This window comes from Pelmatolapia mariae, linkage group LG23 (assembly GCF_036321145.2).
Source record: "Pelmatolapia mariae isolate MD_Pm_ZW linkage group LG23, Pm_UMD_F_2, whole genome shotgun sequence".
NCBI lineage: Eukaryota > Metazoa > Chordata > Actinopteri > Cichliformes > Cichlidae > Pelmatolapia > Pelmatolapia mariae.
The window spans coordinates 21,245,036-21,258,879 of NC_086246.1; the positions used below are offsets into that span (position 1 = coordinate 21,245,036).

The 13,844-nt window shown below is 46.7% G+C and overlaps 2 protein-coding genes and 1 pseudogene across 2 annotated transcripts; 1 reads left to right on the forward strand and 2 right to left on the reverse strand.

The window, feature by feature from the left end:
• Positions 1 to 482: 482 nt before the first annotated feature.
• On the forward strand, positions 483 to 9,103 carry LOC134621189 (6-phosphofructo-2-kinase/fructose-2,6-bisphosphatase 3-like; annotated as a pseudogene).
• On the reverse strand, positions 2,162 to 3,139 carry LOC134620774 (trace amine-associated receptor 13c-like). The gene has a single exon (XM_063467068.1). It carries the CDS (start codon positions 3,137 to 3,139, stop codon positions 2,162 to 2,164), a length of 978 nt encoding a protein of 325 aa, XP_063323138.1.
• A 1,729-nt stretch (positions 9,104 to 10,832) lies between the features above and the next one.
• Positions 10,833 to 13,537, reverse strand: LOC134620470 (trace amine-associated receptor 13c-like). Its single transcript, XM_063466640.1, has 2 exons — positions 13,457 to 13,537; positions 10,833 to 11,729 (listed from the first exon to the last, which is right to left on the reverse strand). Exons 1-2 carry the CDS (start codon positions 13,535 to 13,537, stop codon positions 10,833 to 10,835), a joined length of 978 nt encoding a protein of 325 aa, XP_063322710.1.
• Between the last annotated feature and the right edge of the window lie 307 nt (positions 13,538 to 13,844).

The following is a 13,844-nucleotide window of genomic DNA, read 5'->3' on the forward strand; positions in this document are numbered from 1 at the left end:
CTTCAATCTCATCTTCATCCCCTCTATTTTCTCTGTTGTCGTTACAGTTACAGTACACTTTCAAATAAACTGTACTTTACAAACACTTCAAAAGTTAAATTGTTTATGAGCTGTAGGTTAACAGGCCATTATAAGTACTCCAGGCAAAAATGCTCTTAAAGTTTAACAGGGACCTTCATCATTGTCTTAGAAGTTTAGTTTTAAACACTAAGAGGTTATTAAAGCCCTTTAATGTTTCACTTAACTGTCTGAAAAGACAGTTATGAACAGGATATAGGAAGCACTTCAAAGTACACTTGTTAGCCTGCTTGCAAGGACTCAAAAGCAAATATTGACACCATTGCTTCTGAAGCCACTATTACTACGTCTTTTTGAGCAGATTGAACTAATGAGTGTTAATTGGTGACTTCAACAGAATTTTATTACATTTTGGGGAGCCTAATCTAACCAGACCAGTGGCTAGCTTCTCATTTACTGTAAAGATGGCAGAGTGGGCTCAGGCTTTTCATCCAGCTATATGTCAGATGGTGTTTTTAGTAATATGAAGTTACTACTCACTGAAGAACAGTGTGAAACTGCACGCTTAGATCCTATATTATTCCAACAATCATGCACTGAGTGAAAACGATTTCCGTCTGAGACCTCCTCCTACACAATCAAGACTGCAGCAGCCAAAACTGGCACACAGTTACATCTTAGACCTCTGATGGTTCTTATCTATATCACATATTGCCAAGCAACCACCTACTGACCAAAATGATCCATTTGTAGCACTCATGCATTTATAACACCTTATAAAACACCTTTCTGCATTTGTGTCTATATACCTATATATGTAATATGATGTCATCACTTTACCTACCTAACAACAGACTAAAGCAAGATTTATATAATACAGCAGGACAAGTAATACCAGGGACCCACAATAATAGGATTGTAATACAATCAACACCATATTTGTTTTCTATTTATGCATTTAGGAAATAAAATCTGTGATTTTCCCTCTTTTGAATTCTTAGTTGTTATGTATATTTGTCAGACTTAGAAGTTTCAGGTCATCATATAAATTTTTTATATTTTTTATATTAAACAAAGATAATCTTGAATTAATACAAGTTCAGAAAATTTAGCAAGTTTGACAGTTACCAAACTTGCTAGGGTGATTAATTATAATCACATTTATTCCGCGAGGGCTTTTTCACAAGTGCCTAATGTGTGTGTTTCTACCTATCTATAGATAGATACACACAAATGATTATAATTTATCACTTTTTTCATTTGTTCAAGAAGCTATATCAAAAAACCCAGAAACCTTCTTAGTAGAATAGATTTCACATATTAACATTGATCCACATAGTAATATTATGATGATGATGATGATGATGATGATGATTATTACTACTACTAATAATAATATTATTGTCTAAATAAGAAGTGCAAAGAAACTCCACTAGAAAGCCAAATCATCATATTGATAAGAAAATCTGTTCCATGTGTTTACTATGCTGCTGTCCACCTTTAACCTCTAAATACTCACTTACGTTGATAGTTTGCACTCAGACATGTGCTGGAAGTATTGTGGTATGAGTTAGTTTGTTGCTGTGTGCAGGTTGTATGGATCCTTGAGAAAGCACAGTGTGATACGAGTTTGGGTATTTCTATTTTTATTTCAAGGATTGTAAATGTGGTTTGTTAGACATAATATTTAACATGTTGAGAAGATTTTCAGATTGAAAGAGTAAGACAGCTGCAGGTATTTCTCATACAATGACAATGTTTTTGATTCAGCAAAGTAAAGTCTGAAAGAGCCCTTTACAGTCAGACTGTGTGACAATAAATGACAACAAAATAAGCAGACTTTAATACCTTCACAGAGATTATGAAGAAAAAAAAAGCCATTAACAGGAAGCAAACTGACTAACCTCTTTTATTGCAACTTAGCACATATTTATGAGGAGTTAAATTAAAGGTTGGTGCATGCATTTAATTCCTGCAATTTCAGGTGCACAGGAGATCTGCATGCAGGACCACTACCTGCGCGGGTCTGCACTGCTGCTCATTATGTACTGAACAAAAGGTGATGCTGGGCAGATGTACACCCACATTTAATCATTTTTCAATTTTCATGATAAATTTTCACCTTTAAGTTGTATTGGACTGTCTACAGGATTTTGACATCTCTGGAGTGAGGCTGCAGTATTTTGAGGGTGACGATGAATCTGATAGCTCTTCTAAACCAGGGGTAAAACAGAACATAAATCACAGGGTTCACACAAGCATTTATTAGCATGATCCAAAACAGCACAGCGTAATAAGGCAAGCTTGTAAAGGTGTCCACACCTGTAAAGGAAGGATAATAATAAGGGCAGAAGCACATTAGAAACACAGCTATCAAAATCCCGAGTGTTCTGGCTGCCTTCAACTCTGATTTTTTAGCAGCTGGAGCTGCTCTCACAGCTGCCTGCGACTGAATGGCACGCACCTGAGAAACAGCAACCACAAACACCCTCATGTACAGAATAAACATTACAGCAAAGGGGGCAACACATGACAAAAAGAGATCTACTGTGCCTGAAGTGTAGCTGATGAACACAACACACTCCCCATGACAGGAGCTGAACCTGTCTGGCCATCGTATGTGCTCCATGAGAATGCAGCCATTGTAGAGCAGAGAGCAGACCCAGCAGAAACAGACTGAAAGCTTCACTCTGTTCACTGTGATCTTTGAGGAATAGAGCAGAGGGTCACAGATGGCTATATAGCGATCTACAGATATGAGTACCATGCTGTCCAGAGAAAAAGAGAGGAGGCAGTAAGCCAAATAAGGACTGAGAGCACACATCAGCCTCCCCAGCAGCCAACACGTCTCGATGTAGCGCAGGCCCTCGATGGGCATCACCAACAACCCCAAAAGCAGGTCGGACACGGCCAGGGACAGGAGCAGGGCATTGGTCGGGGTGTGGAGCTGCTTGAAGTGGGAGATGGAGACGACCACGAGCAGGTTGAGCACCACAGTGAGCAGTGAGACTGAAGCCAGCAGAGTGTAGAGAAGAGCGGCCTGGGAGGTGGGTCGCAGCAGCCGCCTGCAGGAGGAGTTGAGGTTGGGGAAGCAGAGGGGAGGACCCCCAGTGCCGTCCATCATAGAGAAAGGGAAGACCTGCAACTGTGCTCGAGAGTCTTCATTTATCTTCTTCAAACACACCCCCACCTTTTTTTTTAAACATCCTATGAATGATGAAACTTCTTGTCTTAAACTTCATCACCTCTCCTTCTTCCTCTGTATAAATTCAGCAGGGATTTATTTTAGCTGAGCCTTGAAAAAGTTTCACAACTGTAGTGTGTTGTACTCCCGAAGCCTTTCACAACTTGGACTTTGACCCATTGAGTTTATGCTGATATAATAATGAAAAACACTAGAATGCTCCAAAACTGTAAGTGGAGCTGTGATGTTGATTTTACACTAGCTTTGCATGATTATTGCAGAGCAGCTCTGCATAGTTGACGGTTAAAAAAAACCCTCATTTGTATCATGCTGGCAATGCAGATGGGTCTGCTGGGCTTAAAGCTAGAGAATGCCATATACCAGCAGGCAAACGTGTATTAATGTAGTGACTTATTCTGTTTTACAGAAGGAATTTTGAACTTGGATTTTACTTTAATTAATTTCAGCTGCAGTACACACAAAGGAAAAGGAGCCCACAGTGAAATACATTCATATTAGTGCTGTCAATAGATTTAAAAAAATTAACTATCACGGTTTGCCAAGGCAACACGTGGGGAATGTGGGGATGGAGGACCCAAACGCTGGATTCTAGAGATGAATGCAGTGCGTTTTATTCACAGTTAGTGACAACAATCCAACAATAATCCCCTGTGCGCTCCCGACTCCCGTGCAGTGTCCATTCCCCCGTGCTCCACGTCTCCGCTCCCCAGCGGCGGCATTGCAGCTCCGGCGGCCTGCCATGAGTCCACTGGCGGCGAAGCAGAGTCCAGTGGCGGGGGTGTTGTGGCTCCCGTGGGTGCCGCCGCAGCAGCCTGACAGGCGATCCGTGACGTGCAGGCCATGCTGTACGTGGATGTGGACGTGCAGGCCGTCCAGGTCCCTCCGGCTCGCTGACCTCCTGCACGGGCAGCACGGGCCCCTCCGGCACGCTGACCTGCTCGGGCAGCACGAGCCCCTCCGGCACGCTGACCTCCTGCTCCGACTCAGCAGGTCCTGGCGGCGGCGTCTCTGCTACGAGCGTTTGTGATGGTGGTGGAATTGCGACCTCCAACACCTCGGCAGATGGTGAAGCCAAGAGTGGTGTGGCAGCTGCAGACAGATGAGATGATGGCGGTGTAGCAGCTGCGGGCAGGTGAGATGATGGCAGTGTAACAACTGCAGACGGTGAAGCCGGTGACGGCTGAAGCGGCCTATCGGACCCTCCAGCAGCGACAGACACGTGACCAGCAGGTATGGAGACCCCTGGCCAAGGGAATGCTGACTGTGACTGTACAGGGCACACAGCCGGCTCATGATGCTGCAGCTGGGGCTGTGCAGAGCAGACATTCTGTTCCAGCACCGGTAGCGCCCCGCAGTCCTCTGCTGGCAGACTGAGCTTCTCTGAGCATTCAGCAGAGGATGGAAGCGGCAGTGTTGCCGGCTGAGTTACAGGCCATGCTGCCATGGGCTGAGCTACAGGCTGGACAGCTATGGGCTGAGCTACAGGCTGGGCAGCTAACTGTGCTACAGACTGGGCAGCTTACTGTGCTATAGCTACAGGCTCGGCAGCTGACTGAGCTTCAAGCTGGGCAGATGACTGAGTTACAGCTACAGGCTGTGCTGATGGAGAAACTAATAATGGCACAGCAACTGCAACAATCTCCAGGAACCCAGAGCTAGCTGAGGCCTCCAGTTCAGTCACTGTGGAAGCCCTGGAGTGAAGAAATGTCTTGTGGCTGTCAGGCTTAGCTAAACAAAGTCAATACATCAGCAGCCACGAACTTTAAAGTTCTCAAGTTCTTTAACATTAGCAACCTCAGGAGTTTTTTCCTCCAGTCTCTTCTCCTCAGCCAGTACTTGCCCTTCCTGCCTTCTCTTTTCCATCTTAGCCCACTCCACCTCTGCAAGCCTCTTCTTCTTTGCCTCTACTCTTATCCTTTCCTCCTCAACTCTTTTCTTCCTTTCTTCCTCCTTCATTTTAATAGTCACAGGGAGGGAATTTGCAAAATTAGCAGAGCCAATCTTACTCACCACAGCGTCCTGGGCTGCTGGAGTGGGTAGCAGGGTGGAGGCTGCTATAGGTGGGGCAGATGGCTGAACTTCAAACGGCTTAGCCGATGGACGGGCTACTTTAGCGTTTGCAGTCTCACAGTCTTCTGTTAACAAACAAAAAGACGGAGTGGGTGGAGAAAAATTGTCCTTATTATTCATCACAGCCGTCAGTTGGAAAGTCCGGGAATCCGGCTGCAGTGAGGAGCACCGGCGGCGTGAGCGTCGCTTCCTTGACGGTGCCAGGGCCGGCGTGTCAGGCTGAGGATCCGCCAGCTGGCCGGGCTGGAGAGCAGCCTGAGTTGGAGAGTGGAGGTGGAGGGTGTTAATTAAGAAGTCAGCGACGACTGGAAAGAGGCATTCCATTACCCAAGGGAAACAAGCCAGTGTTTCCGGCAGCCACTTTTCCACTGTGCGACGCACTTTTTCCCGCAAGCTACAGGTCGCAGAGTCCGTTAATTTTATCTGTCACCTCCCTCCTGAACCTCTCCGATGAGTCCGCTGGGTTCTGTCACGGTTTGCCAAGGCAACACGTGGGGAATGTGGGGATGGAGGACCCAAACGCTGGACTCTAGAGGTGAATGCAGTGCGTTTTATTCACAGTGAGTGACAACAATCCAACAATAATCCCCTGTGCGCTCCCGACTCCCGTGCAGTGTCCATTCCCCCGTGCTCCACGTCTCCGCTCCCTTGTACTTGAGTCTGCTGCCCTCCTGTGCTCCACTTTCCTCCTGGGAAAAACAACAGAGGCAGCCGTTAGTACAATCCCACGGTCGCGGCAAACTCAAACTAACTGTAGCTGGGAAACTGACGGGTAGTCACATGTACGATCCAGCTTCGAGAAGCTCTCAGCTACACTCCTATGTAGCTCCCCTGACGAGCCTGATCAGCTGCAGGCGTGTGTAATTCTGCTCCGCAGGTGTGGCCAGGCTCCAGGCAGACACACCGACACATACCCACATAGATACACAAACATGGAAACGGGAGGCAGCAGCACCAAAAAACACACATGTCCATAACTTCTTACGGGTCCTGGGTCACCCAGAATCAGGTCCCGTGACATTAACTAATTAATCTCACAATTTTCTGTAATTCATCGCAATAGGCCGAACTTCTCACCCTATCTCTTAGGGAGAGGCCAGCCACCCTTCGGAGGAAGCCCATTTCCGCAGCTTGTATTAGTGATCTTATTCTTTCGGTCACTACCCACAGCTCATGACTATAGGTGAGGGTAGGGACTTAGATCGAACGGTAAATTGAGAGCTTCCCTTTTACACTCAGCTCTCTCTTCACCACAACAGACAGCGGTACAGCATCCGTATCACTGCGGCCGCCGCACCAATCCGTGTATCGATCTCTCGCTCCCTTCTCCCGACACTCGTGAACAAGTACCTGAGATACTTAAACTCCCCCGCTTGCGACTTCACACTCAGCTGCGAACAGTTCCAAGGCGAGCTGGAGGCCATTACCCGATGAAGCCAACAGAACCACATCATACGCAAAAAACAGAGATGATATCCTAAAACCACCCAAGTGGAAGCCTTCCGCCACTTGGCTATGCCCAGAAATTCTGTCCATAAAAATTATGAACAGAATCAGTGACAAAGGGCAGCCCTGGTGAAGCCCATCACCCATCAGGAACGAGTCCGACTTGTTGCCGGCTATCTGGATGAAGCTCTTGCAACGGTTCTATAAGGACTCAATGGCCTGTAGCGATGGACCAGACACCGCATATTCCTGGAGCACCCCCCACAGGATCCCCCGAGGGACACGGTCGAATGCCTTCTTCAAGTCCACGAAACACATGCAGACTGGTTGGGCAAACTCCCTTGAACCCTCAAGTATCCTTGAGAGGATGAAGAGCTGATCCAGTGTTCCACGACCAGGAAAAAAAACGGATCATTCCTCCTGTATCCAAGGTTTGACTAACGGAAGGACTCTCCTCTCCAGCACCCTGGCATAGACTTTCCCAGGGCGGCTGAGGAGTGTGATTCCCCTGTAATTGGAACACAACCTCCAGTCCCCTTTCTAAAGGATGGGAACCACCACCCTGGTCTGCCAGTCCAGGGGTACTACCCCTGATCTCCAAGCAACATTGTAGAGGCGTGTCAACCAAGACAGCCCTACAACATCCAGAGCCTTCAGGAACTAGGGGCGGACCTCATCCACCCCAGGGGCTCTGCCACCAAGGAGTTGTTTAACTGCCTCAGTGACACCTCTGGTGTCCACCATTTGGTTCGGGGATTACCACCACGACAGTGGTAATCCCCAAACCAACTACCTTGCAACCGCAGCTCAGCGCATGGTCCATTCGGACTCAGTGTCCCTAGTCTCCCTCGGAATGCTGTTGAAGCTCTGCTCCTCCCAATCACGCCCCTCCAAGTCTCACTTTCATTGCCCATGTGAGCATTGAAGTCTCCCAGTAGGACAACGGAGTGCCCAGGAGGAGCACCCTCCAATACCCCACCCAGGGACTCCAAGAAGGCAGGGTACTCTGAACCGCCACTTGGCGCATAAACACAGACGACGGTCAGGACCCGTTCCCCGACCCGGAGGCGAAGGGAGCAAACCCTCTCGTCCACTGGGAGAAACCCCAACATACCTTCAGCAAGCCGAGGGGATACCAAGATACCCACCCCAGCCCGCCGCCTCTCACCAGGGGCAACTCCAGACTGAGACAGAGTCCAGCCCCTCTCCAGGAGGCTGGTTCCAGAGCCCAAGCCATGAGGTGAGCCCGACTATATCTAGCTGGTACCTCTCAGCCTCACGCACTAACTCAGGCACCTTCCCCACCAGAGAGGTGACATTCCATGTCCCAATTGGCAGTCTTGGTAGTCGGGGATTGGTTCGCCAGGACCTCCGTTCCTGGCTGCTGCTCGGCTCACAATGCACCTTCAAGCCTGACAATGAGTGTGCCATGAAAATCAGGCAGTAGTGTGCCTTAGCAGCCTTGAGAGATGTCAGGTCCTATTTGAAGGACGAAGGTGGCCAAGTAGCGGTCTTTGATGCTACCAACACAACAAGAGAAAGGCGAGACATGATCCTCAAGTTTGGGGAAGAGAGTGATTTTTAGATCTTCTTCATCGAGTCTGTGTGTGATGATCCCAGCGTCATTGCGTCGAACATCATGGAAGGGAAGTTGTCCTGCCCGGCATACCGGGACTGCAACAAGACTGAAGCCATGCTGGATTTCCAGAAAAGAATTGAATGCTACAAAAAGAGCTACCAGTCTCTGGACTCCGATCGATATGACAGGGATCCCTCCTTCATCAAGGTAATCGATGTGGGTCGCCGTTTTCTCGTCAACCGCATCCAGGATCACATTCAGAGCAAGATTGTTTACTACCTGATGAACATCCACGTCCAGCCCCAAACCATCTACTTGTGTCGGCACGGGGAGAGCACAGACAATCTGAAGGGAAGGCTAGGGGGGTGACACTGGCCTCTCACCTCATGGCAAGCAGTTCTCATCCGCCCTGGCTTGATTTGTGGTGGAGCAGCAGATGAAGGACCTGAAGGTCTGGATGAGCCCTCCACAAATTGCTACCTTATCGTGTTGTCTGGGGGCTTTTGCCCCTTGGTAGGGTCACCCATGGCAAATTGGTCCTGGGTGACGGACCAGTCAAAGAGCGATTCAGAAGACCCCTATGACAAGACCATCGAGGGAGCAGTTCACCCTGCCCAGGATAGAGTTGCCCCGCTGCCCCGTCCTGAAGCCAGGACCCGGGAGGGTGCCCGAGGGAGAGCGTCTGGTGGCCGGACCTTAGTCCATGGGGCCTGGCCAGGCACAGCCCAGAAAAGGGACATGGGCCCATCTTACTGCAGGCCCACCAGCTGCAGGAGGCACCATAGGGGTCGGGTGCATTGTACATTGTGAGAATTTGAATAGTTTTCTTCAGTCTTTTAGCACAGGTTCTCTCCTGTGAAATACAACTTAACCCCCCCCCCCCCCCCCCCCCAACAAAAACAAAAACCTATATACTAATAGGTAAGGAAGTTGGATGACATGTTAGCCAAGGTCCTAGCAGCATCCCCGACTAACGTATGCTTTGTGTCAATGTGATATTTTAAGCTGGAAGTGCTTCGGTGAAAAGAAAATTCCTTCTTGCACAATGTGCATAATGCTTTATGTCGGTCGACTGTTCCGTCTTGTTATTTTTTTAATACTCAAATTTCCCATCGAGAGGGGCAATGTGCGTTTATCATTTTCCACATTGAGTTGATTGAATCAGCTGCCCGTCACTACCAGATCAACTGCCCATTTGTGCATGTGCGAAGGTAACTGTACTTGGACAAACTGCCCGAAATGCGTTGACAAAAACATTGCAGGGATTTTGAGTAATTTTGCACTCGAGATGCATTAATTGCGTTAAAAATTTGAATCGTGTTGACCACGATGGCAGATTAATTTGCGTTAATTTTGATAGCACTAATTCATATGCAACAGCACATACTGTGGGTCCAGTAAAACACAAACTGGGGCTTTCGTTTATTATTTAGGTATTGTATCTGTGTTATCTGTTATGTAGAGAAGTCATTTTTTCTTTGCTCTTGTAGAAATAAGCAGCACCTTCAGCATTTTTGTGCCTACAGATAAAAAAATAACTCAGTCACAGGTCTGGGCTGATATTTGCTGAAATGTTATTGGCCTTGATTTATCCATTAAATCCAACATTTGAATTTTTTTCTCTCCCCTGATTCATACACCAAACATTGTTGTATTTAATTCTTATCTTCTCTTTCACAGGAGAATAGAGTGCCTCGTATTAGTTAGGCACACAGACGGGACTTCTCTATTACTTCAGTTTAGATTTGTCTGTATTGTTGAGCCACTGTTGAGCTGCTGAGTTTCACAGACTTGCTTCACGCAGACACCAGGTAGTGGTTTCCTTTGTTGCAAGTCTGCAGGTAGCAATTTGAATGTGTGATGTTGTATAAACAAACTATAGTGTCGCTTTTTCCCTCCATTTCTTGAGGGGACTGTGTATTACATAGTGCTTGTTTTCACGGTTATTTAAATGAAACGTGGCAGAGACAAAGACCACTGCAGATCAGTTATTGTTGAAAAACACAGCTGGAAGGACAAGTACATAAAAGCTCCAATGAAATGCTGAATAACAGTGACAATAATTAATCAGCATTAGCCACTGCAGAGGCTAAAACACACAGTTTATCTGAAAAGGCCCGCTGATCAGCCTGTTTAATCATGCATGCATTTATTATATTGCATCACACTAATCTATAGCATTTAGTATTATTGCATATACAGCATGTGACTTCATTTATGTGATAGTTTTGTACAACTTGTGGTTATATTTTGCAGTAAAATATACACTTTTTAAAAATGTGAGTATTCTGGTAGTGACAAAATGTGGAAAAAGGCATCTTCATCAAGATGGACTTCTATAGATTATAGTCATTTGAATGTTTTGTAGTTTAGTATTTGCATGTGTATTATTTCCCCAACAGACACTAATGTGGTGAACGTGGTGTTTGATCGTGAGGTCACTGTGAAGGATCTCTGTGGAGCAGCAGAACAGTTTTTTAGAAAAGACTAATGACTGGTTTGTTTCAGTGCTGCCTACAGGATCTTGGCCTCTCTGGAGTGAGGCTGCAGTATTCTGAGGGTGACGATAAGTTTGATAGCTCTCCTAAACCAGAGGTAGAACAGTACATAAATCACAGGGTTAACACAAGAGTTTGTCAGCACCATCCAAAACAGCAAGGTGTAATAAGGCAAGCTCGTAGAGGTGTCGTCACCTGCAAAGGAAGGATAATAATAAGGGCAGGAGCACATTAGAAAAACAACTATCACAATCCCGAGTGTCCTGGCTGCCTTCAACTCTGATTTTTTAGCAGCTGGAGCTGCTCTCACAGTCACCTGTGACTGAATGGCGCGCACCTGAGAAACAGCAACCACAAACACCTTCATGTACAGAATAAACATTACGCCACAGGGGCCGACAAATGAGAAAAAGAAATCTACTGTTCCTGAAGTTCGGCTGATGAACACAACACACTCCCCATGACAGGAGCTGAACCTGTCTGGCCACCCTATGTGCTCCATGAGAATGCAGCAATTGTAGAGAAGAGAGCAGACCCAGCAGAAACAGACTGAAAGCTTCACTCTGTTCACTGTGATCTTTGAGGAATAGAGCAGAGGGTCACAGATGGCTATATAGCGATCTACAGATATGAGCACCATGCTGCCCAGAGAGACAGAGAGGAGGCAGTAAGACAAATAAGGACTGAGAGCACACATCAGTCTCCCCAGCAGCCAACACGTCTCGATGTAGTGCAGGCCCTCGATGGGCATCACCAGCAGCCCCAAAAGCAGGTCGGACACGGCCAGGGACAGTAGCAGGGCATTGGTCGGGGTGTGGAGCTGCTTGAAGTGGGAGATGGAGACGACCACGAGCAGGTTGAGCACCACAGTGAGCAGTGAGACTGAGGCCATCAGAGTGTAGAGAAGAATGGTCTGGGTCGCAGCAGCTGCCTGCAGGAGGAGTTGAGGTTGGGGAAGCAGAGGGGAGGACCCCCAGAGCCGTCCATCAGAGAGAAAGGGAAGACCTGCAACTGTGCTCAAGAGTCTTCATTTATCTTCTTCAAACACACACCACCATTTTTCTGTCTCTTTTTTAAAAAGTCCCTAAATGATGAAACTTCTTGTCTTAAACTTCATCACCTCTCCTCCTTCCTCTGTATGAATTCAGCAGGGATTTATTTTAGTTGATCTTTAATTTCAGAACTGTACTGTATTGTATAAACCTTTCACAACTTGGAATTTGACCCATTGGGTTCATACTGATATATATATATAAAAAATGAAAAACATTAGAATGCTCCAAAACTGTAATTGGAGCTGTGATGTTGACTTTACAGTACCTTTGCATGATAATTCTAGAGTAGCTTTGCATAGTTCATGGTTAAAAAATACCTCATTTGTATCATGTTGGGCCTTGTTGCCGCCCTTCAGCCCAAGATGTTTTAGCTCCCCTCTCTTTAGGGTCACTATGTCTTTAAAGCGACTGGTCTTCTTCTGATTGGCTGCCTCTCGCAATGTTTTAACTGCAGATGGGTCTGCTGTGCTCAAAGCTAGAGATGGACATATCTGCTCTAACGGACTTGATATAGATCTTTGATGATCTGAAACATGTAAGTGAGACAAATATGTAAAAAATAAGAACTCAGGAAGGGAGCAAAAACTTTTTCATGGCACTGAATGTGCTGCAGATCTGGAAGGTTGGACTTGATGGTCCTCTCGGCTGAGTGGGCCACCCTCCTAGGAGCCAAGAGGTCAGATCAGGTGCAGTTCGGTTGTCCCGCTAAGAATCCTCTCTATAGAGCAAGTGTAGAAGTTCCTGAATTCCCTCAAACAAAAGCGGATGTTTAAAGTCTTCAATCCACTGATGCAGTAGAGTCTTGATGGGCTTTCTTCACCAGGGTGTTAACAGAGTAGGACCATATCGTGTCCCGAGAGAAAGCAGCAGCTTTTTTCTCTGGACTGTGGTGAAAAGTTTGCCATATACCAGCAGGTAAACTTGTACTAATGTAGTGACTTATTCTGTTTTACAGCAGGAATTTTCAACTTAGATTTTAGTTTAATTCATTTCAGCTGTAGTATGCACAAAGGAAAAGGAGTCCAGCAGGTTGTTTGGGCGTATTCATCATCATTGATAATGCACTGGCTATAGGAACAGAATAATATGAACACCGTGAAATGCATTCATATGCAACGGCACATAGTTTTGTTACAGTAAAACACAAATGGGGGCTTTTGTTTATTATTTAGGTATTGTATCTGTATTATTTGTCATGTAGAGAAGTCATTTTTTCTTTGCTCAGCACCTTGAGCATTTTTGTGCCTACGGATAAAAATGACTCAGTCACAGGTCACAGATGGCTTTAAAGTGATCTACAGCTATGAGAGCCATGCTGCCCAACGAGAAAGAGATAAGGCAGTAAGACAAATAAGGACTGAGAGCACACATCAGCCTCCCCAGCAGCCAACAAGTCTTGATGTTGTGCAGGCTTTGATGGGCATCACCAGCAGCCCCACCAGCAGGTCGGACACTGCCAGGGACAGGAGCAGGTCGTTGGTCGAGGTGTGGAGCTGCTGGAAGTGGGAGATGAGGATGACAACGAGCAGGTTGAGCACCACAGTGAGCAGTGAGATGGAGGCCAGCAGGGTGTAGGGATGAGCACTCTCTGAGGTGGGTGCAGCAGCCGCCTGCAGGAGGAGTTGAGGTTGGGGAAGCAGAGGGGAGGACCCCCAGAGCCGCCCATCGGGGAGGAGCGGTGCATGCATGTGCATGCAGTCAAAGGGAAGAGGTTCAGCTATTTGCCAGGTTGCCCCTTTATCCTCTTCAAACACCACCCTGTAATTTTTGTACAGGGACCCAACAAGAGTGATATAACACCCCTGATTGAGCATCATCATCTTCAACCTCATTTTTCTCCCCCACCGTTTTCCCTCTTGTCGTTACAGTTTTCAGCTTTTGAGTACACTTTCAAATAAACCGTACTTTATAAAGGCTTTAAAAGTTAAATTGTTTATGAGCTGTAGGTTAACAGGCCATTGTAAGTACCCCAG